Source organism: Apostichopus japonicus, chromosome 23 (genome assembly GCF_037975245.1).
Source record: "Apostichopus japonicus isolate 1M-3 chromosome 23, ASM3797524v1, whole genome shotgun sequence".
Classification (NCBI taxonomy): domain Eukaryota; kingdom Metazoa; phylum Echinodermata; class Holothuroidea; order Aspidochirotida; family Stichopodidae; genus Apostichopus; species Apostichopus japonicus.
Window position 1 is genome coordinate 16,380,163 of NC_092583.1, and position 26,483 is coordinate 16,406,645.

General features: G+C 36.9%; 1 protein-coding gene across 3 annotated transcripts in view; it reads right to left on the reverse strand.

Annotated features, from left to right (window-relative positions):
- The window catches only part of LOC139964780 (low-density lipoprotein receptor-related protein 2-like), a 144,372-nt gene that overhangs the window by 97,927 nt on the left and 19,962 nt on the right, over positions 1 to 26,483 (reverse strand). For 2 of the 3 annotated variants that reach the window (XM_071966742.1, XM_071966744.1), the window contains exons 8-25: positions 25,876 to 26,123; positions 25,038 to 25,235; positions 24,282 to 24,490; positions 23,335 to 23,475; positions 22,470 to 22,661; positions 20,084 to 20,282; positions 18,700 to 18,859; positions 16,994 to 17,090; positions 16,512 to 16,652; positions 14,649 to 14,764; positions 13,748 to 13,898; positions 7,480 to 7,599; positions 5,708 to 5,818; positions 5,206 to 5,325; positions 3,803 to 3,928; positions 2,432 to 2,563; positions 1,211 to 1,327; positions 738 to 866 (exon numbers count right to left, since the gene is read on the reverse strand). In XM_071966742.1, the coding sequence (XP_071822843.1) occupies positions 738 to 866; positions 1,211 to 1,327; positions 2,432 to 2,563; positions 3,803 to 3,928; positions 5,206 to 5,325; positions 5,708 to 5,818; positions 7,480 to 7,599; positions 13,748 to 13,898; positions 14,649 to 14,764; positions 16,512 to 16,652; positions 16,994 to 17,090; positions 18,700 to 18,859; positions 20,084 to 20,282; positions 22,470 to 22,661; positions 23,335 to 23,475; positions 24,282 to 24,490; positions 25,038 to 25,235; positions 25,876 to 26,123 (2,707 nt within the window). The remainder of the gene's footprint in view (positions 1 to 737; positions 867 to 1,210; positions 1,328 to 2,431; positions 2,564 to 3,802; positions 3,929 to 5,205; positions 5,326 to 5,707; positions 5,819 to 7,479; positions 7,600 to 13,747; positions 13,899 to 14,648; positions 14,765 to 16,511; positions 16,653 to 16,993; positions 17,091 to 18,699; positions 18,860 to 20,083; positions 20,283 to 22,469; positions 22,662 to 23,334; positions 23,476 to 24,281; positions 24,491 to 25,037; positions 25,236 to 25,875; positions 26,124 to 26,483) is intronic. The other variant, XM_071966743.1, reaches the window with a different exon arrangement.

Here is a 26,483-nt window from a genome sequence, read left to right on the forward strand (position 1 = left end):
AGAAAACATATATTATCTATCCACAAGACTAAGAGAAAACATATATTATCTATCCAGAAGACTAAGTGAAAACATATATTATCTATCCATAAGACTGAGAGAAAACATAAATTCTATCCAGAAGACTAACTAAAAACATATACTATCCATCTAGAAGACTGATTGAAACATATTATCTATCCAGAAGAATATATATAATATATATATATATATAAACATATATTATCTATCCATCAGACTGAGAGAAAACATATATTATCTATCCATAAGACTGAGAGAAAACATAAATTCTATCCAGAAGACTAACTAAAAACATATACTATCCATCTAGAAGACTGATTGAAACATATTATCTATCCAGAAGAATATATATAATATATATATATATATAAACATATATTATCTATCCATAAGACTGAGAGAAAACATATTATCTAACCATAAGACTGAGAGAAAACATATATTATCTATCCAGAAGACTAAGAGAAAACATATATTATCTAACCATAAGACTAAGAGAAAACATATTATCTATTCAGAAGACTGAGAGAAAACATATATTATCTATCCAGAATAAACCTTGATTATCCACAGTACTAGAACCACTAGAACTAGAAAGCACTATGCCATGTATGGAAACCTTGATGTTCCACAGTACTAGAACCTTTAAGATAGGACTACACCATGTATGGAAACCTTGATGTTCCACAGCATCATAAGTTTATGCTGACACTCACTGCATAAATTGCTCTCATCATCCCCATTAGGACAGTCTTCTTCTTCGTTACAGACCAATGCTACAGAGATGCAGGTTTCTGTTCCATAACATTGATACATATGACTCGCACATCTGAATGGTTCCGGAGCTGAAATGATAGTCAGATAGTGTTATAATAATTACTTCACTCACATCTTCACATCTTAAGTTCTAGGAATACGTAAATATTACGTTATGTTTTCAACACAGAAATATGGATTATCATTTATTTTTTTTATTTCTTTGTTTACATATTAATATAAATTTTATACAAGAATTCATTTAAAACACAGGTGACTCGAAGTTCAACTTCTTACCAAACACATAAAATATTAAATGAAGAAAATGAAATAGTTATACTGATGTCTTAGAGAAAGCTTGTACCCAAAAGCTGCAGTGGGTGCCATCAATAAAGATAGTAGTATCGTCATACACAAATTGACTTGAACTTACTGCAACCTTCTTCATCACTATAATCCCCACAATCCCTCTGGTTATCACAGACTCCTTCCACATCGATGCAAAGGTTGTTAGCACACTGGAAAAATCCAGAGGGGCATGTAACAGGCGCTGGGTTAAGAGATATGAATACAAAGATTTAAACACATATTTTATATAATTACAGGTAGGTAATAAATTATTCCATCTCACCGGTGCATCCTGTAATCGTTTTGCCCAGCGACAATATTACCAAGAAAATAGCTTTGTTTTATCAGCTCTTGATAAGAATTCAAGGTCACAGAGGGAGCTTGTTATGTTGAATATCCATGAATACTAAAATCCCACGGAATATGGTTAATTAGCTTAAAAACTCACAAAATTTATAACAAATAATTCAGAAAATGTTGGAATATCTTCACAGTTTTGTATGTGCTGATTCTGCATGGCAAAAGAGTGACAAAAATTTAAAACTAAGACAAAATTTACTACAATCTTGATTTGGTGAGTAAATTCTGGGAAGTTGTCCAAGTTTGTAATTTTATATTTGCAGGTTTAATTAAAACTTTCAATATTTGACAATAAAATGCCACCAAAAGGCTCTCAACCTTGTAATTTGTCTGATTGTATGTAATTATTTGATAGTTCTTGTTTATTACATCCAAAAACACTAGAACCTGTACGTTTGTGGAGTAAACCAACCACTGAGTACATAACATGCATATTGCAAGAGTCAACCCAAGTTAACTGGCCGACTGGATTAAACCTACCAATTTAATCAAGTCAAATTTAGATCTTTTAATTTATGAAACAAACCATCCTCATCAAACTTATTGTTTTAAAATGAAGATATATTCAACCAAGAAATTTGTTCATGCTTCCTATCAGACCACATGCACAAAGCAAATTTAAAAATTATCCAAATGTTGGAAGTATTTTACTTGAATTAAGTATCGAACAATATCAAGAAAAATTGTACAAAATCAGCTCAGAAAAGCTGCTTTAAATTGCTCAAATTAGAGATATTCCACAACTCTCTTTAAGGCTCTTTCACTGCACATCAAGTCAGCACCCAACGTTGACATTTTCAAAAACAGACTCAAACTTATCTATTTTTGACTACCTTCCCTTGAGCACTAGCACCACTGAGCATTGGTTTTCCTCTGGATATTGGCGCTATATAAATTTGCATTTATTATTATTATAGTTATGTAAAAATTTGTGAGTAAAACATACGACAATCAACGTGTTCATCAGAATAATCGCTGCAGTCTCGATGACCATCACATTCCCACTGCCCAGGTATGCACTCCTGATCCAGAGAGCACAAGAATTGATCATCTTCACACTCCCCTGGTATAATAGTGGCTGGGAAAATCAGATTTAAGAAATAGATCTTAACATGAAATATTTTAAAATAAAATAAAAGTGTTAGCAAACTGCTTATCCACTAGAGAGCCTGTGTAGGAGAATGTGTAAAAGTAAGTTGGCCTGACGTTTCGATCCTAGCAGGATCTTCTTCAGAGGCTAAATGACAAGTAACAGTAACAGAAGGGACAAAAACACACAGAATACAGATAGGTTAATGAGCATGGTGAATACAAAGAGATAGATATAAGGGTATTAGTGGACAAGGGATGGAGAGAAGAAAGAAAGAAACCAATAGGGGAAGAGGAGAGGTTGGAGATAAACAGTGGAGGGACAAAGAGAGGATTAAGGGATGGGGGTATGGAATAAACTAGAGAAGGACAAAGATAGAAAGGTGTGGAGAATAAAGGGTAGAAGAGAGCTATGAAAAGAGGAGAGATTGGGGGGGGGGAACAAGGGGAGAAGGATGGGGAACAGAATTTTAATTGAACAATGAAATATCCCAATTGTAATGTCTTTGTTCTTTTCAATGACAATGCCAAAAAAAAAAAAAAATCTGGGGGGTTTCTTTCTGTGTACAAGTGAAGCAAAGCTCCTATAAAAACAAATCTGAAACAGATACATACCTAATTTTCCCCCTGTAATGTTGAAGCGTTATAGGTTCATGCAGAACCTATTATTCATAGATATTTTTTCCTTTGTTTTTGGTAGAATTATTGATGCCAATTATAGTACAAAAAACGTGGTGAGATTATACTGAAATAGAAACAAACCTTTTTTTTTTAAATTTTAGACATGATTTTTAAGTTCTAGGCATACATAAATATTGAATTATGTCTTACACACAAGAAATTTGGATGATCATTTGTTTGTTTTATTTCTTTGTTTATCCATCCACCCATCCATCCATTCATTCTTTGATCTCCATTATTTACTTGTTTGTTCGTTTGTCTGTTCATTAAAGCAGAACACAGGTTTGCTATTGCCATGCACTGACGGGTGAGGGCTATTTTACATCAAATGACCTATTTTTACTAGTTAACAATACACGGTATAGTGTTTGTGCAGTACATCCATACCAGTGGATCTAGTTGGAAGATTCGTCAGTTTAATTTTATCTTTTAATAATTTTAATAAGAGCACAATCCTCTGCTTAGGGGAAATTTCTAGAACAGCAATGGATCGTTTGAAAGTTATTCAAGAACTCCATAAGTGTGGTAACCAACAAGCAACACTTACGACAATCAACTTCATCACTGTGATCGTCACAATCCCAGAATCTATCACAGTGACTGTCAGCAGCGATGCACTGACCATCAGCACACGCCCACCTGTTCCTAGAGCTGCAGGACCCATCTTCACTTTCTAAAAGCAATAAAAAGGCAATAAATATCAGAAATAGAGTAGCTACATCTAAGGTGCAAAGGTACATCTCACTAATAGATCTGCACCAGTGTTGACATAATAGATATACGCCAATGTTTATGTGACAATAATAGATCTGCACTAATGTTTATGTGACACTAATGATGAATAAATATGTAAACTAAATTAAATGATAAATGAACCAGAATGCAAAAATATATTGTGGTTTCGATGATGTAATATGAACAGTTTTCTTCATGAATCTGACGTAATGTTTAAAGAGGGTGGGTGTACAACATACTTGATTTGGTAATACAGTGAAAACCAGTGTGATGTGACAACCGATAAATTCACAGTGACACAGGCTGTCCTCAAATGATCATTGACCTCAACAACAGGCTTCTTGTATTAAATGTGATAGATACATCAACATACTAAGTATGACATCTGTCCAAAAATACATACATGTTTACATAATTCTGCACATAGTTTGTTAATGTTGGGTACATATATCTGTGCCATTATTACAGTGGCCTGCACAAGCATGAAATGATTTCTTTCTGGGAGTCAACGTACTGGTTAGGACAAAACTGACATATATATTGAACAGGCCTAACACGTAGGTCCTGATTAAATGTTAGCATAATAATATTATCGTATTTTGAGGCTGCAGAAGAGATGACTACAACCCAAATACCTTCAAGTGATCTTAGACCATTTTTAACCCTTAAAGTTCATAAAAATTCACATTGGTGAGACACTAACAATAATTTTTTTGTCACTTTTGTTTTTTTAAATAACTGACAAAAGTTTTTTCTAACAATGACCACCAGGATTTGGCAATATCATTGGAGTATGTAGTTTTAAAAGAGGTGATATATTATACAAATAATAAATGGTTATGAGTGCAATAGTGCGAATATTTAATGAGTTGAAAGATGGAATGTTCCATTCAACGAGGTGCAGCCGAGTTGAATGGAACAAATAACATCTTTCAACAAATGAAATATTTGCACTATTGCATGAATGGAAACCATTTATTATTTGTTTAATACAACACCTTCCATTTTGGATATAACTGGATGTAAAATGCACTCATGCAACAGATTGTTTGAACAGACAGGTTTCTCTGCTCTCTTACCATTGAAAGAAGTGCTATCAAAAAAAGTATAACACCTGGTTCTATTGCATAGAGTGTAATAGAGCGGATTTTGCATGCAATCAACGAGCAATTGACCAATCAAATGGCCGGAATATAATTAGGTGTTGTATATTACCACAGTTTTCCTCATCCCTTCCATCACCACAATCACTTTGGCCATTACAAACTGCCCCGATGGGTATACATCTAAGGTGACTGCCACAATCAAACTGGTTCTCTGTACAAACATGGCCCTCTGAAATAAGAATATCAAAATTGTTGAAAACTGATTGGTTTGAAGCTTACAAATGCTTCTAATATTTCTAACATTATGACAATTTCTGTCAATGTTTATTTTAGTAAAACATCTTTTTTAAAAAAGAAAGTAGATATGTCAAAAATGTAAATGTTAGAAAAACCATGCATTCCTATTACTGTACCAACTGATCAATCCAGGGTTTATGAAGCAGGGATGAGCCTGGGGTAAAAACAAATCATGGAACTTTGACAAAATTTCGGTATAGGTTCCAGTTTGCGTATGCAACAGTGTGTTAGGATAATAGTTTTTGTCCCCAAGGTAGAAAAGAAATCACGGATATTCCGCAGAAAAAGCTCATGCCTGATGAAGGTGAACTCACCACAGTTTACTTCATCGGACGAATCACCACAGTCATTGTCTGTATTACATTTTAGGTAATGAGGGATACATTTACCATTCCCACACCTGAATGTGGTATCATCACAGGGCTCTGTAAAGTTAGAGAAAAAGTGGGAAAAATTGAATCACAACCTAAACCTAAAATCTGATCATCCCAATTGGTAACACTTTGACCATCCTTTCTTCAAGATTATCAGTCCAGAGAGATGCATGAGGCTTTAATATTAATCATAATATTTGAGAATTTATAAAGTGCAGTCACATCTACCAACTAGAGCACCAATGGTGCAGAAGCTCATACCTTTTCGAGCTTAAAAATGTAGGGCCCACAAAACTTTATGGCCCACCAAATTTCAGGCCATTTTTCAGATTCCACCAATTTTGGGCCTATGAGGGATAACCCCCCCCCCCTCCGTTAGCAGAATCCTGGCCACACCACTGGCTATAATTCCTATTTTCCCCCTTTAAATCCTATTTTACCAACTCTCTCAAACAATACCACTGACCTACCCTATTAAACTTTCTCCCCTCTACCTGAGCAGACCTGAAGCACTCCTTGCCAAAATTTTGGCTGGCTGCCTACATACCTCAGGCTCAAAGACTTCTAAGAATCGGCAAGTGCTGATTGGCTATAGGGCTCTCATGCTTACAGTTCAACAGTTAATAACAACTCCCAGTCCTGCTTTAATTCCACTAACAGCCTCTGCAGAGCTTAACCACAAATGTAAACAAACACTGCAGAGACTGGGAGACAAATTAAAGGAGCTTTGGCAAAAGGTGAAGGCTCAGATTTTTTTAAACAATGGGGATTAATTGTAATTAATTAACTTTTGACCAAAAATTATTAGGCATCACCTTATTCATACACAATCCAACAATCATCAGTTCAACTTTGAATATGATCCATCAAAATCTTGAGGAGATTGAGATATTTGAAAATATTACAAAGAATGACCCCCGATGACCCCCTAAATGACCTTTGACATCAATTTTCCGAACACCCCTCGTAACTCTCATCCCGAGGAACGTTGTGACCAAGTTTCATTATAACTGGCCATACACTGTACGAACAGGAGCAATTTGAAAATATAGGGCCGTGGCCCGGGCCACAAAAGACCCCTAGTTGATCTTTGATCTCAAATTCATGAACACCCTGAAGGTAAAACTTCCATAGTACTATCGTGACAAACCCTCAACATTGTACCATGGAATCTGTAGGAGAAGAAGCATTTTGCGTATTTCCACAAAATGGCCCATTACGGCCCACAGGTGACCTTTGACCCCAAATTTCGGACCATCTCTGATGGCCCTATACCCAATGGTCCTTGTGTCCAAGTTTCATGAAATTCCATCAAACACTGTGCGAGTGGGAGCGGTTTTACCAATTGTTGACGGATAGAGTGATAGAGTGATGGACGCTGCACTGTAACAATAGCTCACACCAGCATGCTGGTATAAGCTAAAAATGGTGCTCAAGGCGCATCACAATATTACCCTGGTCAACGATAACCTGTCTAACAGATAGAGACAATCCCTCCACATGGCAGCAGCTAAACAACTGACAGTTTTATCTCACAGGTCCCCATTTATGCACCTGGGTGAAGAGAGGCAATGAAGGTAAAGTGCCTTGCACATGGACACAACGCAATGATCTGGCCAAGACTCGAACCCGCAATCCTAAGATCACAAGTCCACTGCCTTAACCACTTAAACATAATGCTCTTTGAGAAATACTTGAATGTCACTCCTTACCTTCAAAACAACCCTGTTCATCTGAAGCATCTTCACAATCATTGTGATTATCACATAAATGTACTCCATCAATGCATGAACCATCACCGCAGGTAATACGCCAGCTGGCACAGCCTGTTTCTAAAAGAAATAAAATGAAGTGGAAAATGGCACACACAAAAAAAAATATGGAGCATTAATTATATAAGTGTAAAATGTGATAAATATATATTTAAGAACAAAATTGAATCCACTTCAAATAGCTTCATTCTTAAGTAAACTTTGCTAAACTAGTGCAAACCTTTTGTTTCAAAACGAATACTTTTCTAGGATATCTTTTATTTTACCAAAAGACACATCTAACTGTTGATAATATAGAATAATGAAAGCCGGTAATAGTGAAGAGGACCAGGGATAACCGAACTGCACCTGAAGTATATATGTACGTATGTATGTTTAGATCCTCCTGCAAGCAGGAGCTCGCGAAGCCATCGTTGGCTTATCAAAGCCGCAAGCTGACCGAAGTCAGTCTCTTAGATTCATATTTAATGTCCATGATTATGAATTGTCAATTGTCAACAACTCTGTAACTGGACGACATACATTAATCTTGGAGTGACTGGAACTCGGGACCTTATGATTGAAAGGCACCGGGGTTAACCACTGAGCTAACACTCCACTAGTGAGTCTGTCTAGTGAGTCCACTAGTGAGTCTAGTCTCCACTAGAAGTGAGTCTGTACTCACATTCATTTCCTTGCATAGTACTCATATTGCTCACCCTCATGTACTACTCTTACTGGGAATGTTTGGAAACCTAGTACACATATTATATAGTACCAGATTGAGTACTTCTACTTGCAAATAAAGCCTTGTATTCATACTGATAACTACCCCCTTCCCTTAATCCTCTCTTTGTCCCTCCACTGTTTATCTCCTACCTCTCCTCTTCCCCTGTCGGTTTCTTTCTTTCTTCTCTCCATCCCTTGTCTACTAATCCCCTTACATCTATCTCTTTGTGTTCACCATGCTCATTAACCTATCTGTATTCTGTGCATGTTTTTTGTCCCTTCTGTTACTGATACTTGTCATTTATCCTTTGAAGATCCTGCTAGGATCGAAACGTCAGCTTACTTGTACCCATACTAAGGGACCATTGCCAAATCTAATCGCCGTCATGACGCTCGCCAGGCTATTGTTCACGTCTTCAGCTTAGTTACACTTGGGTGATCAGCTCTCAGCTGAGACTCAGATTTAATGAGGAGGGCCATCTATGACATCATTGGTGTGGACAATGGACTTCCTTATTGACCAAGATGAATGAAATTTCGTTTTGAATAAGGATTAAGTTTTACGGGTAACTTGTTCTGGACTAAAGATACCAGGCATCAACAATCGATTCAAGTTTATATTTGTTTGTTAATGACTATTGTGTCGGCTTCGTGCACACAGTTTTGTATAGGCTATATAATCGTGTATGCCAGTATAGACTTTGTGTATATGCCTGTATAGTACTGAGTGTTATAGACCTACCAAACGTATCCGATTCAATAAGCCCTATGCTAAAACCGTTGAGTCATTAACAACATATTTTTCAAGAATACTGATATTATTTGATACTCCATAACATTGCCATATTTCTCAAATATTACCTTACAAATAAAACCTGAATGTTCCCCCATCGTGATTCAGCAAAACCAACATAATATGAACGTCTCTGGACGTTGAATCGAGTTTGTACAGTCAAGTTAAATGGTAATTAGTTAGGCCCCGGTGACCTACGAATATTTTTGTAACTGCCAAAGTGATTGATGAATGATCACCAAAATTCATGACTGAGATCAAATAATTCAGCAAAATGACTTAAATCAAGATATAAGTGACTTCAAATAGCTGTGTCGCAAATAAAAAATCAAAATATCCATGAAACACTGCAATTTCCGACCACATGTTAGCCTAGCAACCACACTAAGCCAATAGGAAATATAGCCTAACCATCGGTTTCTCCAAAAAAAAAATGAGTAACTTTGTTTACAACTTTCAATCAGTTGGAAATCAGAAGTTGTTTGAAAGGTATGTGCTATCTCTTAAAAAGGGAATGTTGTATTTAACGTACACCGTGCTGTGGCGATGGATTGGAAGTTTAAACTACGATTAGTTTTCAGCGGTATAATAGTTTCGTTGGTGGTGAGTGATTTTATCCACACACGAAAATATACATGATTTAAGGAAAGGGCACCTACAGCGGAAGTAAACCTGTGTTATCTATTTCAGTTGATGGGTTATTGGTTTTTCGTCATATATTCGGTGGCTTGAGGTTAATTGCTAAACGATCGCAAATTTTTGCGATTAAACTTTTAATGGATTTTTTCCCCCTCCAAAATAGCCCCCCAATGCCAAATCTTAATTCCTACCCTGGTAAAAAAACAAAAAAAAACAGCAAAAACATGAAGAGGGAGGAAGAAAGCAAGAAAGATGGAAAGGGGAAAATGAAAAGAAATATGACGTGTCCGACAATTAAACATTATATGTGTACCATTAAATTAGCACATTAAACATTATTACCGATTTACCGTCAGTCTCTATCTGCGGGTCAATATAGGCCTACGTGTACTACGTGACCTAGGCTACACCAAATATCGTTACTTGGGCTCAGCATGTTACGGGACTTCAAAGTTATTCTGATATTTTCGTTATTTATTTTCCTTCAAACGATGATTGTGAAGGTTCCCATGTGCAAAATCTTACCCTATGCATTTCACCTCATTTTGTTATAATAATTATAACGATTTACTAAATTTTGAGCCAAAACCGCAGGGAGTATATCCAGTTTAAATCCATCTTCGCACGGGACTGTGTATTATTATAGCCTAGGGTACGGTACTGGTACACACTGCTGTGCGGTACTTGAGAGTTGAAGCTGTAATGAAATGGATTCGTTTATTAATGCGGGGGGTTCCACGATGTCATTTATAGTTATCTTTTGCCACTTTTTTAATTTTTAAGATTGTTTGTGTGAAAGATTGATATTGTACGTATTGAAAGTATATTTTCTGGAGTAAACAACAGCCGATTAACGATATGAATAAATCTGTACTATTCTTATGTATGTAGTTTATAATCCCGTATTTACGTAGCCCCTATGTTACATTCTTATTGTCTGAAATTCCAAACACGTGGTGAATTGTTGATAGTTAAAAACTTTTCATTGTGAACTTTTGAACTTGAAGGGGTTGCCCTATTCCAATATCATGGAATAGTGGGGAACCCCCATTTTCTTTTTGTGTACGGATTACTAGTTTAATCCATGTGCAAACGTGATAATCTAATATCTTATGTCGAGTATGAAAGAAGGATGGTGTGGGTTGCTTTTTTCCAAGGTTTGTGTTTTTCTTTTGGAAGTGTATGTTAAAAAACAAAGGCTCATAATATAGCGTGTTATTTTATTTTTTATATTTTTTATAACCATGCGTGTAAGAGTATGTACATAACCTAGGCTATGCATATTGAATGTATGACATTGACAGTCTCGTAACTAAGTGCTTTGAACCATAGATGAAAGTTGAGGAAAATACCTGTTGTAGTTACGATACCGGGATTCATGGTGCAACAAAACAACTCATGTGCTACCGTAACATGGTTTAACACATGTGCAGTACAATGGCAATCACTGTAAAAATGGGCCACCAAATCGCGTCAATTGGGTTTTCTATTTTCAAAAAGCTTCAGCTTCTGAGGGGGCACATCCCTCCTCAGACACCCCCCTACAATACATTCAGCGGCGGGAAATCCAACTTTTTCGGATTTATGTTCCAGGGAAAAAAACATTTTTGCTGACCGTGACCTTCCGATGTTTGCTGCAATGCCCTCAAAAATAATTTAATTTCGGCAGAATTGCTGATATTCCTCTAATCCATAGCCGTCGCAATAAGCCTAACAATAGGTTGTTACATTGTAAACAGGTCCGTCTCGGAATACAGTCTAAAATTTTGCTCAAATCAATTATGAACAAGTGAATACAAACTTTTCATATGAAAAAAAAAAAAAAAACATATTGGAGTAGTTTCTAGATGTTATGATTTCCTTACATCAATCTGGTAACATTCTACAGTAATTATAAAAAAGTTACGGTGGTATTCTGTTAAAGATAGCATACTGTTGTTTAACTGGCGAGTTTTCGTTACACGTCATTATTCAGACAATGGTCCGAAATAAACAACAACAAATAATGGTGAACAAGAGAAAAATACGTGATACACTTGTAAGATTTCCTGCGACCATGTTTTGGGTAAGCACTAACTTCTTTGATGCATTACTAGCAAAATACACTGCAGTGGAATTTCTTGTTGGCAACTTGCCAAGAAGAGTTTTTACATCTACGTCAAGTCCAATGGTACAGTATAAAACAGGTGCGGACATCAAATTCCAACAAAACCATTTTCAGCCTGTCTCGAGCCTACCAACCATTTTGTGCTAGGGGTTTAATATTTCTTTTGGGTAAAGTGTGCAAACAGTTTTTTTCCAGAGTTGTTGGAACAATTGTACGCACACAAAGTCCGCATATCTGCTAGAATAATATTATTATATTTAGGTTTTCCATTTTATTTGTTTTCATTTTGGAAACTATGAAATATTTTTTTTACTTGAAGGTGTTTTTACTTAACCCCCCGCGATAAGTCGTACCACTCAAAATATTGCTCTTCAGTAACGAACAATAATTTCCCTGCCCAGTGCATTGACTTTTTCCAAGGTGGTAAACGTTGGCCTTATCGGGAAAGCCCCGGTAGAAACATAGCGTGTGTGCACTGCTTGGATGATATATGCACGTGTCGAAAAGACTCAATGCATAGCTGTCGATCTTTAAAATTATATATTTATCTTCCCATTTACGCTATCAAAAGGCCAGAATTAGCTTTCACATGATTTACCTCAACACAAAAAGAAAAGAAAGATGGCTCGAGTTCATAAACATTTGCACGGAACTATTGATCATTACGAAATGTGAATCTGGCCTAACCATGTTTTGTGCACATCTAAATATAGTAACCTATTATACACTATCAGTATGCATTTGCACTACAAAAGTAACGTTCACAAGAAAAACAATGAGTCAATGATTACTGCAGGGTAAGCTGTAACTGGATAACGAATTGTGATGTTGTTTTACTTATTGGTGATTTTTGTTTCAAATTCGCATATATAAATTTGAAATATGAAGTGAGAAATAGAAAGATTTTATAAACCAGTGGCGTGGGGGTTAAATGCATGGAGGTAAATGTAGTTGCAACGATCTACGATTCTGAAGCCTAGGCCAAGACTCCTCATGTAACCATAACATTGATACGGCTAGGCCTAGCCTATTCAATTCTGAATGGTTCCATCCATATTGGTGCATAAACGTACGGTTGAGGTTTGACGGAAAAGTTTATCTTAACGCTGTTCTTAAGAGGGTACTCAATCGATATCCAAAAGTCTAAATCAGCAAGGCCTATTGTAATGCTAACAAAAGGAAGCTAGCAACCACTGATGCCCGTGGAAGCACTCTAAACCTGGAAGCAGACTCAAGCTCCGCCCACTCTGCATATTACTGAGAGAGAGGCAGTCGAGCTGTGGTCATGCTTTGCTGATTTCAATGAATGGACAATAGACGCTCACACGCCGTCATGACGGCGATTAGAATTGGCAATGGCCCCTAATAACAAGAAATATTCAACTTTTACTAGAACTTGAAGTACTTGTCTACAAGTCTACATGAGTCAGCCACAGGCCGAAACTAATAATATGTAACAACAACAACAACAACATCAACATCAACAACAAAAGGGAATGGGCAATTCTAATTTCCTAACCGTCTTCAGGAGATCTGTATATGCAGGGATTAAATTAAGGTTTCAGAGACCACTCTCTTTGAAAGATTCATGGGATTTTTGGTGGAACATACCAGCTAGGGACAACTGGAGTGTAACCAGGGTCATGTGGCATATTCTTATATATCATTTATAACCTTTTTATGTAGAAACCTCTCATGCATTAACAAGTTTACAATTCTTAGTTATTTGTTGTTTATTTTTGCTTTGAAAACCAAAAAGGAATTGTCCAAGACTGGTTGATTTAGCTGGGTGCTACAGAGTACATATATTCTCAGGGATCTCTGTGAATTGTTTGGCAAATTATGTGGTCTGATGGACCATTAAATCTCTGCTAAACTTTTCTGTGAATGAAAGTTACCACATTATAAAATTCCCTTCTGTGTCATCTCTGAAAATCTTAATTGTCTACAAAATTGCTCACCAGTGCAGCCCTGCTCATCAGAACCATCGATGCATTGAGCCACCCCATCACATTTATCATCTTGTGAGTAGCAATGTCCATTGCTACATTCATTGTTCGCAGTCTCGGGACATGATGAAGGGGGTTCCTCCTCAGAGTTGTCCTCACAATCCTGTGATACAGAAGATAAAGTAGAGACAACACTTATAGTTAAAGGGTGTGAAGACTCGCGCAAAAAGGAAAGTCTAATGCGGGTAACTTGACCTAGTTTCAAATGAGGTGTAACAGTAGTGTTAAACACCACCATCGATCCCAGAAAATACACACACAGCTTGCTACCGTCTGTAATTAGACACTAGTGTATAGTCAGTACATAAAACTGCAGTCAATACCCACAGCACAGTATACAAACGATACAGCGATGGACATCTCAGGTCCAGCTGAAGATAACAATTAAGGTATCACGTTTCAATACCGTCTGCATTTTGTAGCGACACGAACAAATCGTCACTTGCAAGCAACAGAAACTTTTTCAGATGGCTGCACGCGGTTTGGGGCGAGTCTTCAATGCCTTTAAACCATTGTTCCCGTGCTTTTAAACAAAATGAAATTCCAGACATTTTCCAGACCAAAACATGTTGTACCATTTCCTGTGTTGCCTATGAAGGCCTAACGTTAGGCTAACCTGAAGTAGCTGGGCTAAAACTGCTAGTATTAATATCACACATCACGGACAAGTATCTAAACAAATCGACTGCTCTACCAAAGAAGAAACCTTTTCATAGTCAAGAAAAGATATCAAAAGAGGAAGTGCTCAAATGAGAATATTTCTGACACTTCCCAAAAACTCAACTTTAACATAACAAAATATAGAGTAAACAAACATAACTATGGGATATTTCATGTTTGGCAAGTGACTTACTAGGTGATTACTGCCAATCTTCATACCATATGGACAACCACAAACACGTGAGCGGTCAGGAATAGCAAAACAAAAATGGCTGCATCTCCCTCTACTCATGGAGCATGTATTGGAACCTGTTGCAAACAAAATATCCAGGTGGATAACAAGTCGCATATATTTCAAACATTGCAGGTTTAAACCCTTGAACAGAGAGGTTAAACCAGTAAACAGAGAAGTTAAATCCTTCAATAGAGACATTACACCAGGGGTGGGCAACCTTTTTGAATGAATGGGCCAGATATAAGGAGTGAAAAATTGACTGGGCCGCACCTAACCAACGACCTGCTGTTGATTTCAAACCTTTGATTCCGAGGACTTTCAAGCAATAGTTGTGTGTACTTAATCCGTATTCACAAAAACATAATGTCAATACAGTTCCATAATTAATGATGATAATAGGCCTACCTGACAGCATCAGTAGTGCAGATAAATTCTAAGCAGTTAGCTCGTTTTTGTGATGTAAAATAGATTGATTTTTTTCTCTCTTTCTTGAGACATCTCACAGGCCGCAAAAAAACCACTGGCGGGCCGGATGTGGCCCGCGGGCCGTAGGTTGCCCAACCCTGCCGTTACACCCTTCAACAGGGAAGGTAAACCCTTCGACAGAAAAGTTAAGCAATACAACAGAGAATATAAACCCTTCAACAGAAAAAGTTCTACCTTCGACAGAAAAGTCAACTAAGAACTGACATAAACTAGAGCATCAAAAAGCACAGTAGCTCACACAAGATTGATCATTTGACCAAGTGTCTCAATAAATGAACCTATTGGGCACCTAACTTTAGGTGCTAGCAGTCTACCTGGAACAACTGAGTGCTCAGCTTGACTGTTCAAATGCACAGTCAAGCTGAGCACTCAGAAAACGCAATAGTACTACTTGGAATGTTCCAAGTAGTACTATTGCGTTTTCATGCAGTACTCACATACTGCGTTAAGCCTACATCTTATTTATGTTAGGCCCTAAGTAGCCTAACTTCAGTTATAATAACTTCAATATAGGTCTCCATACTAGTCTCCATACTAAGTTACACTATATACTAGAGTAAATCACAAATCTTGGAGACTATGGGGTATTCTGTTTAATTTCTCATTCACAACGCGGTTGCTTGCTTCGGCGATCTTTTCACTTTATCAGAGTTTCAGCCATCATGTGTATATATAAACGAAGTATCTACTATCTAATCGTAAACATAAATCTTGCTGAGATCGTTCTCGGTTATTCCTTCGCAAGATCAATCTCTTTACTTTTACACAGTAAGTCAAAATGGGCGTTTTCCATTGAGCTGAAAATTAGTCGAATTAAGCTCTAGTCAATTTAAGTTACAGCGCTCAGTTATGGCTTGAAGGGCAGAACGTTAATACATAAACCCTTAATAGAAGTAGTAACCTCCACTTTGGAAACAATATCAGACAACAGTTAGTTGTAACTAATGGCATATACCACGTAAGGAAAGGGGGGGGTTTACTAACCGTATCACTTTAACTGAGCTCAACAGAAGGCTGGCAATACACTCTGATACAGATATAAACAATGGTGTCGTGTGCAAATACTATAAACAAGTTAATCGTGGAACTACTTAAACTTACCAAAAATGTTATTGTTTCATCACTTCATGATATCTCTAAAAGGAAAAATTTCATTTCACAAAAGAAGTTAACAACACTTTTTGCTGTGCAGGTCAACACAATTGGCCAGGTAGGTTTTGGGAGATAATACCAATGGAAATGGATACCAAATACAAATGGATAGATTCATTCTAGCTAAGCAGGATTTTCCAGCTACAGCATTCATTTATTTTTTTGTTTTACATAGTGTCCTACCTGTCTGGCTCTCAGCAGTTATAACTGCAATCTCATTTGGGGCAACATCACCAGTTCTGTACTGTATACTAAGACCTGATCCATCCAACTTGTTCACTCGCATTACAGCTTTGGCTCTCCGATCAGCAAATAGTAGATAATCTACACAGCAATAACAATGTAACAAAAGGATTTGAAGGCTAGTAAGTTCCAAAAGAAGTCACTAAATTGGATCAAAACAATCTTGTTGACTCAATTCAAAGGCAGATTGATCATCAGACTTACTACAATTCACTGTCAATGGCAAATTTGAACAGTTTATCATGTTCAGTCACAGAGAACACGAAGCCATCCTAATCTCCACATGGTGTTCTACAATTATAACTGCAAGTATTTTTAAATCTGAGAAAGCAAATTAATCATTGAAATGTCCTCCTGCTACGAGGGAGTGATATATTACAACAATAAATCACCAGCAGCATTATAGGTAGTGGTTGACTAACCTTCAAATATAGCCAAGCTATCAACAGATGACATCTGCTGAATATCCAGTTGTACGCGATTCTCTCCTGTGAAGTCAATTCTCTCGATTCTCTTCAGCTACAAAGCAGAACAGAGGAAATTCACTTCACAACACTTCAACAAGATTCATTCAAACAACACACAATCAAACAAAACACATTTAATAGATTCATGTTACTAAGTTGATCCACATATCACTTTCAACCTAGAGACATTGGATCAAGATACATTGAATATTCATCCAGGACACACTGGATCAAGATACATTGAATATTCATCCAGGACACATTGGATCAAGATACATTGAATATTCATCCAGGACACATTGGATCAAGATACATTGAATATTCATCCAGGACACATTGGATCAAGATACATTGAATATTCATCCAGGACACATTGGATCAAGATACATTGAATATTCATCCAGGACACATTGGATCAAGATACATTGAATATTCATCCAGGACACATTGGATCAAGACAAGTAAGACACATTTAGTTACCAGAGTGAGGAAGCTGTACCCCCCACACCCCCACCCTCCCCCAAGGCTGTGTACTACATAATTTGTTGTGCTTCAGTTTCACACAGCAGGCACGGTAGGTGTTCAAAGATGATCTCTATTATTTGATATTGATTCAGCCTTGCTGCAGCAGGATTTTGCAGCTGCTGCAGTTTTTTGACATGTTGCCTTAATAGAGATACACTTAAAAGGACATGCAAAACCCAACCACATCTATTTGGTTTATGTGATAGAGATAAGTGTCAACTATCCAATATAGCTAAGCACGATCATATTCCATTTTTAGAAGATAACACAGATTTATAAATCTCCCTTCACATACAACACTGAAGAGTTTTAACAATATGAATGTCACCAGGTCACATTTGATTTTTCCTTTCTTTCTTACAATGCTTGCTCTCAAAGATTTAAGTCTTACCATTGTTATTGTTTTGTAATGGTCTTATTGTCCTATTGTATGAAATTGTGTATTTTGCTTTGTTGTACTTTGATTGGTCTATTTCTCTGTATTTTAGGAAGCGAAGCACCACGTCAAGCCCGCAAGGGTTTTTTTGTTCCGCTTCCTTCACTTCATGTATTATTCACTACTACTTCATGTTATTGGTATTTGTAAAAAACAAATAAATGAAATGAAATGAACATGACCTAATGAAGGAATTGGTTTGTTGTCAATGCTATTAAAAAATTCTACCTTGAAAATGGATCAAAGGAAAAACAAAGAAATATCAAAAGATGTTTAGATCCTAGTGGCACTATAACTATAACATCACATGACTTTGAACATAATATCTCCCAAATGGAACAAGGTTTCTTCCTTAACTGTTTGGGGAAAGCTGTTCACCACAAAGATCTCTTTCACAAAAGTTAAAGAAGACAGTTGGAACTAGTGTATTCTTTAAGCTGATATGAACTTTGTACTTAAACATAACTTATTCCCATCCTTAAACAAGCTTTACAGCAACATATAGTTGAATTGTTGATACCTGTGCAGTTACATTTTATACATTGTTTCCAAGTTCCATAGTTTTGTCAGCTTTTCTCTCCAAAGAGGCAAATCAGTAAACAAGTGGTCTTTGACATAACGAACAAGAAACATTTTGAGAATATGACAAACACATTATGTCAAAGGAGCAGCATTAAAGCTGATTACTTCTCAGACTTACCACATTATCTATCCAATATAGTCTGGATTCAACGTGATCCACAACAATATCTACAGGACTACCAAGAAGTGTATCCACCAAAGTCGTTCTATGACTGCCATCCATCCATCCTCTCTCAATTTTAGCAATCCTTGGTTTTGCCTCTGTCCAGAAGAGATACCTAAAATAACACATGTTGAAAGATTAAATGATTATTGCCATTAAAAAAAAAAAACCTGTATAGAAACCTAGTTATTACCCCTCAAAATCCCAGGGATTAGAAACCTTGTTATTACCCCTCAAAATCTCAGGGATTTTGCCTTTTTAAAAGTGTAATTTGACAATATTTATAGATCCACAATTCTTGCCAAGAGTCTCATGTCCTCATATCCCCTTTTGTATGTATACGACGAGTAAGGGTACAAGTCTCTAAGCACAAATACAAGTATCTATTCAGACACTAGTATCCATACTAGATTTTGAAAATGTCACAAGGACGAGTACACAAATAGAGAGTACAAGAGTGAGTACGAGTGAAAATCGAGTGTATAAGAGTGAGTATGATTGTAAATCAAGTGTGTAGAGTATGAATACAAATCAAGTGTCAGGGTGAGTACTAGTGCAAATCAATTGTGTAAGAATGAGTATGTGTGCATATCAAGTGTTTAAGAGTGAGTACCAGTGCAAATCAAGTGTATAAGAGTGAGTATGATTTTAAATCAAGTGAGTAGAGTATGATTGCAAATCAAGTGTGTCAGAGTCAGTACTAGTGCAAATCGAGTGTATAAGAGTGAGTATGATTGTAAATCAAGTGTGTAGAGTATGAATACAAATCAAGTGTCAGGGTGAGTACTAGTGCAAATCAATTGTGTAAGAATGAGTATGTGTGCATATCAAGTGTGTAAGAGTGAGTACTAGTGCAAATCAAGTGTATAAGAGTGAGTATGATTGTAAATCAAGTGTGTAGAGTATGAATGCAAATCAAGTGTGACAGAGTGAGTATGTGTGCATATCAAGAGTTTAAGATTGAGTACTAGTGCAAATCAATTGTGTAAGAATGAGTATGTGTGCATATCAAGTGTGTAAGAGTGAGTAAGAGTCAATAAGAGTAAAAATCAAGTGTATACGAGTGAGAACGAGTGCAAATCAAGTGTGTAAGAGTCAGTATGAGTACAAATCAAGTGTATATGAGAAAGTAAGGGTGCAAATCAAGTGTATATGAGCGTAGTGCGAATCAAATGTGTAAGTGTGAGTACGAGTGAAAATCAAGTGTGTAAGAGTGAGTACGAGTCTAAATCAATTGTGTAAGAGTGAGTACGAGTGCAGATCAAGTGTGTAAGAGTGGGTACAAGTAAAAATCAAGTGTGTAAGAATACAGATTCACTTTAACTTTGTAGTACATTACCCTGCCAATGGTGCCACAGCCACAGATTCTGGGACAGTTAGACCAGTAACCAAGGCTCTCAACCCTTCAAATCTTCCATCAAGGTTAGTAACAAGAATGGATCCTTGCCACAAATCAGCAAGGTAGAGAGATTTTGATAACCAGTCATAATCCATATCACCAATATACCAGACATTCTTCAGTATTATTGTCCCAATATCTGATTCCAAACAAAAAGAGAAGCATGGAAAAGAAAAACTTGTAATGAAATGAAAACATTAGTAAAGAAAGTATTGTTTGCTCGTTATAGAATCTAACAAAAAGCATGACAAAAAAAATAGTGATAAAATTCTGACAGGAGTTCACAGGCCAGGATGCAGTTCAGATGTTTCTATAGTTTTTTGTTTTTTTTTTGTTTTGCCTCTGAAGAAGATCCTGCTAGGATCGAAACGTCAGGCCAACTGACTTTTACACGTTTCTATAGCTAGCAGGGATGTAAGTGCAGCCAAAAAAAAAAACCGGAAAACTATTCGGAGAAACCGGGGGAATGTCGTGCTAACGCATCCTACTCCTAGCTCTGAATACTTACGCACTATCGTTATGTTAGGCTAGCTCAAAAGTATTAGCGCTAACACATCATACCCCTAGTTCTGACTACTTACACACTATCGTTATGTTAGGCTAGCTCCAAGTAACGAATACGTCGCAGCCAAATCCGGAATAAAAAACAGTCTCACATTTGAAAGCGATCACGAATATCGACTATCATATGCGTATCCCGTAGATTTAGCCGCTCACAAATATCACAAGCGTTATTTCCGAAACTTATGTCGAGCACCCGCAGTTACGAATCAACGTGAATTAGGCAAGGTTTTTCAACGACAGAAATGAGCTATGGCGATTTGAAGTTCGCACGTACGCAACGATGTTCACATGGCACACACAATGTTGTACAGTGCAATGCGATGTGTAACAGGAAATGGTATTTTGGTTGATCGATGAGTGAAAATTGAAGTTAGCTTGCTGCAACGGGCCAGGCATTTTTGCCGCGTTGTGTCTTTGATATTTGTACAATTTTGTGGAACTTTATTGGAATTAAAAAAAAAACGGATTTCCGTAAAAATACGGAAGACTTACATCCCTGAAAAAAAAAACCGGATTTCCGTAAAAATACGGAAGACTTACATCCCTGAGCTAGTAGAAAATTAGCTTCTCTCTTAAGATCTGTTATGTTGTTGTTAACAATACATACTTAAAATGGAAATATAACAGTTCAGACAACTTTACCATTTCCTATAAATATCCCTTAAATATGCACAACTCCACACCATAATGCTTGATGTATTTATATGATTTACATGTTGAGAGCAAATAGGCCTTGAATATGATCTCAACTAACACAGATATTTAACCATGATATGAATAATGGATGTGAAAGCAGAGATTGTCAAAATTATTGCGAAGCCCTTGAAAACTGGACCATGTTTACAGATTTACTTTCCCACTCACAATCAAAAATCACAAACTGCAATAAACTCTTTTTCTGTTGTCTAATTAACTGGCATATGTGGTGAAAAACCAACCAATTAAACAGATGTACAGTCAGATAAACATGAAGAGAATATTAGACCACCTAAATTCATATGTGTTGTAACTATGAAAAAAACGAAGGATTAAATGATAATTAAATAAGTAAAATATTTAATAAAAAGCAAGAAATGATTCCACTGAATAACTTCATGTGACCTTTTCTTGAGCTGTACATAAATTGAGCTTAGCTTAAAATATAACAGTTTTTACCGATGTGACAATTTGGAAATACCAAAAAGCTCCTTTGAAAGCTTTTTGAAAGCTAATGAGCATCCACTTATCACCACAGGGAGATCTTATGTATGTGTTCTAGTGGTGTTTGTGATTCAATTGAGATTGAGTGCGGAAGACAAGTGAATATTTGACATCAAAATCAAATACTTACAAGACGTTAATGGTTTGAATCGTGTTGGAGTGCCATTTCTCAATGAGACATGTTTATGCTTTTGGTGTAGTGTTGTTTTGTATGTTGCAGTTACCTATACTACAAATATAAAACCAGAAAGCCAAACAATTCAGTGATTTCTTGTCTAATTTCAAATGAGAATATTTAAAGGTTTTGCAGACAAGATTTCCAGATTTTGATCACTGCCAAATATTCATGATAAGCAAAGTTCTGAACTCATGTATTAAAGAATACTGGTCATAAACATTGTCACAGCAGTGTTGGTAACATCTCAATGCTATGTTAGAACCACATTTCATGCAAAACATGAAACTTTATTTTACAAATGGCAAATGGAATAGTTATAAAATATTATAGACATCAAATCTAGGCAAACCGGTTACACAAAATACAAAACACAGTTGATCTTACCTGTTCCATCAAACTTGGCTTTTCTTATGTGGAAGCCATAGCTACCATAAATGATTGTCTTCTGCTGTACATCGATTGAAAACGCTGACCATGAACTCATTGCCTTAGGGGCGATGGCAAAGGACCCTTGACTATTATCCAGAGAAACACCTCTGAGATAAATGTTTTTGTAAAACAAAATTTTCTGAATGTCTGCAGGAAAGAGAATCAAACATTTGACATTGCTTCATTTTTCACTACCAACATTTAAATAATAGTTTTTCATTTTCCATTAGATACACTTTACAAAAGCTGGTAATTATTTTAAGCGGAAGTTTTGAAGATAGGAGAAAGACTAAGAAACTAGAGTGTTGTTTTCGTGAAACCATCAAAATAAATCTCCACGGACAAGGGTGTTCAATCATCTGTGTGACTGGTTCGGCACCTTTCAAAACATTAATGTAATATACCGTAATTATACCAACAGACCGATTGTCCTAACCTCCATTGTGAGTGGTGCTTTGCTATATCATGATAATAAGGGTACATGAAAACTTCCTCACATGATTTCGCTCCACAATTTGGAGTGTTAGCTCAGTGGTTAATGCCGGTGCCTTCCAATCATATGGTCCCCGGTTCGAGTCACTCCAAGATTAATGTATGTTGTCCAGTTACAGAGTTGTTGACAATTGACAATTCACAATCATGGAAGTTAAATATGAATCTAAGAGACTGACTTCGGTCAGCTTGCGGCTTTGATAAGCCAATGAGGCTTCTTCGCAAGTTCCTGCTTGCAGGAGGATCTAAATACATACATACATGCCCAGCATCTCTATCATAGCCCACCTCCTCCAACCTTCCCAGCATGCATCATTATATTACTCACGAGAACACCCCTTCTCATCTTCATCCAGTTCCATTCCAATGGGGCACTTGCACCTGTACCCAGTTCCATCGTTGTCAGTAATATGGCTAAGTACACACAGGTGAGTGCACCCACCATTGTCTTCTCCACAAGGGTTAGGAACTACAAAAAAGCAGAAACTAAATTTAACCCCACTGATGACCAATGAAATAATCTGTGTTGAATAGTACTGTATGTAGAGAACAACCACTTATCTCTAGAAAGTATAGTTCTTCACATAAAACTGGTAGCTACATACTGCTGATATTATAGGCATTGAAGACTCGCCCCAAACCGTGTGCCGCGCTCTGAAACTAACTTTCTGTTGCTTGCAAGTGACATTTGTTTGTGTCGCTACAAAATGCAGACAGTAATGAAACATGATGTCTTGTTATCTTTAGCTGGACCTGAGATGTCCATCGCTGTATCGTTTGTACACTGTGCTGTGTTGTAGCTGTACTGACTGTACACTAGTGTCAACTACTGAAGGTAGCAAGCTGTGTGCGTATTTTCTGGGATCGATGGTGGTGTCCAACATTTCTGTTACACCTCATTCGGAACTAGGTCAGATTACCGTCATTAGACGTTTCTTTTTGCGCGAGTCTTCACACCCTTTAATATCATTCAAAGCATTATAACTTGAAATATCTCACAACCATACAGCACATTCTGTTTCAGGACAAAGCACTACTCCAGGGCTTGCGTGTAAGACAATTCTTTGTGCTCAACAGAGACAATCACTATTGTTTGCTACTACTTCAGCCTAGCAGCACAGGATTCTACATCGGCTGCAGGTTTGCTTATTGACACAGTGTCTAAGTTGTCATTATTGATACCTGAATACAATGAACACTCAACATGTGAAGGTATATACCACCAACCAGAAAAGAACAAATAGATAAAGGAAAACCAAAACTTGAAAAACTCACCTACAGGTTGTAAAACTGGATGAACGACTCGTAACTTTCTGATGGCGGATGATGTACTATGTATAACTTCTGAGCCTTCGGGATTTCTGTCAAATCTATGCAACTTGATAATACCTTGCCTTGTGTCATCTGTTGCATATGCATATTCTTCAAAAATGGCCAAACCCACAGGAGAGGGCAGGACTTTAAAACCAACAGATATTATCTGCCTGTTAATAGATTGAAATATATCGAAAAAAAAACTGGTAAGGTATTTGCTTGTTTGACTGAAATACGCCTACTGACAAAAATGACATCACGTTGCATTGGGGCAATTGATATGCCCCCCCAAATGATACAACACTTGGCAAAATCTTTTGAAAAACATTGTTAATCATATATTTGATATTTGTGCAAAAAACATGCTAATTAATGGAAGCTATGAAATGAAATGCACAATATTTCACGAATAACAACACAGATCACAATTGCATCTGCTCATTCTGGCTGCAGAGACCACCTGCTTTGATTCCCTTCTAGAGGGAAGGGAATGCTCAGCCATGCACAATAGGTTACATTCAATGAACTACATCTTGAGCTCTTAATTGTTCAGTTATTAAGATGGGGTTTCAACTTACCCATGTGGCATATTTTTTCTCTTTAAGAAAAGTTACATTGTCTGTCATGACAACAAACCTTGAGTTACCATAGCGATGCTGAAGTCAACAGTGCGATGGTTGTGTGGAGACAGATAACTGAGGATTCTTGACTACTTACCTTGACCTACCGTCATACTGAACAGATTCCAGGTAGTCTAACATTCGGTCCACCCAGTAAAGTCTCTTAGCAGGAATATCAGTAATCATGTCAGATACCATATAGATGTAGTCGGTAACTATGGTTACCTCATGCGTACCATCCATGTAACCTCTCACTATCCTTGGGTTGTCTCCATAGTAAGAATAGAAAAGGTACCTGTGAAAGAGAATGAACTGTTGTAATCATTCACTATGGTAGCATGTGTACCATCCATGTTAACTTTCTATATTCTTGGGTTGTATCCATAGTAACAACAGTGAAGGTACCTCTCTTTCGCATGGGGAGTTATCCTGCTAACAAGGCATATAGACTGAATTCTGTGTTTTTTTGACTTCCTATTGTGTATTGGAGCCTCATGAAAAATTACTGTACTCACAAAATGGAACCGTACACCACATATGAAGTTCATCCAAGTTGGTATTTATTTGATTACAAGTAACGTACAGCATCACACAGTGTACTAACCATGCTCAAGATCATCAACTGAAAACTGATCCAATTCTCTCAATTTAAAAAAAAAACAGGATCGAAAAATCCAAACTTTGTACAAGTGTGACAGAAAAAGTAAAATCCTCCATAATTGGCTTGGATACTCCAAACATAATTCTTACAAAACAATTGCAGTTGATTTATCAGATCTGAATTGATAGCAAGATTTCTTAAGTTTACTTATCAGTCATCATATTGCAAAGCACAAAATTATTACTAAATGATAACAAATTTCTGCAAATGACATTATTACAACTTTGTTTATTTCCCCTTTTTTGTCTAGGTTTAACAAAACAGTGTAACTCACCCTTCAGTTGGGTCCACAGCTAAAGAATTAATGCTATCTGAATCACTAGTTGGAGCAATGAGATGTGCTCTATTTGATCCATCCAACTCTGAGACCATGATTGTCTTCACAAAGTGGGTATACCCTGCAGTGTACAGCTTGTTCCCAACCCAATCAACAGCTAATGCTGATACTCTTAATCCAGAGTTCACCGGTTGGCCTTGCGAGGAAGAGGTACCGACCTCACCACTCAAAGACACATTGTGTATCTGATTATAAGGAGAGAAAGCAAAAGGTTAACAGAAGCAATATATAGAGTTCAAAAGACAGCCAACATGCTTTATCATGATTTATTCATTTGTGAGCAAAAAAATTTAGGGAAGCATCGCAATTCTAACCGCAGAGTCCGGACCGGTGGATTTTTCCGCTGTTATAATGAGCACAGCCACAAGCAGATAATAAGCCACACTTGAGTGCACACTGTCTCCAAACTAACCTCCACGCTATACAGTTATAATCATCATTGTACTCGTTGTTCAAGGCTAAAATTGTACAGGCCCTATAAAGGCTATACTTATGTGCTGTTTTTATCTAACTTTCGAGTAAATGACCAAGAAATTTTATTCGTG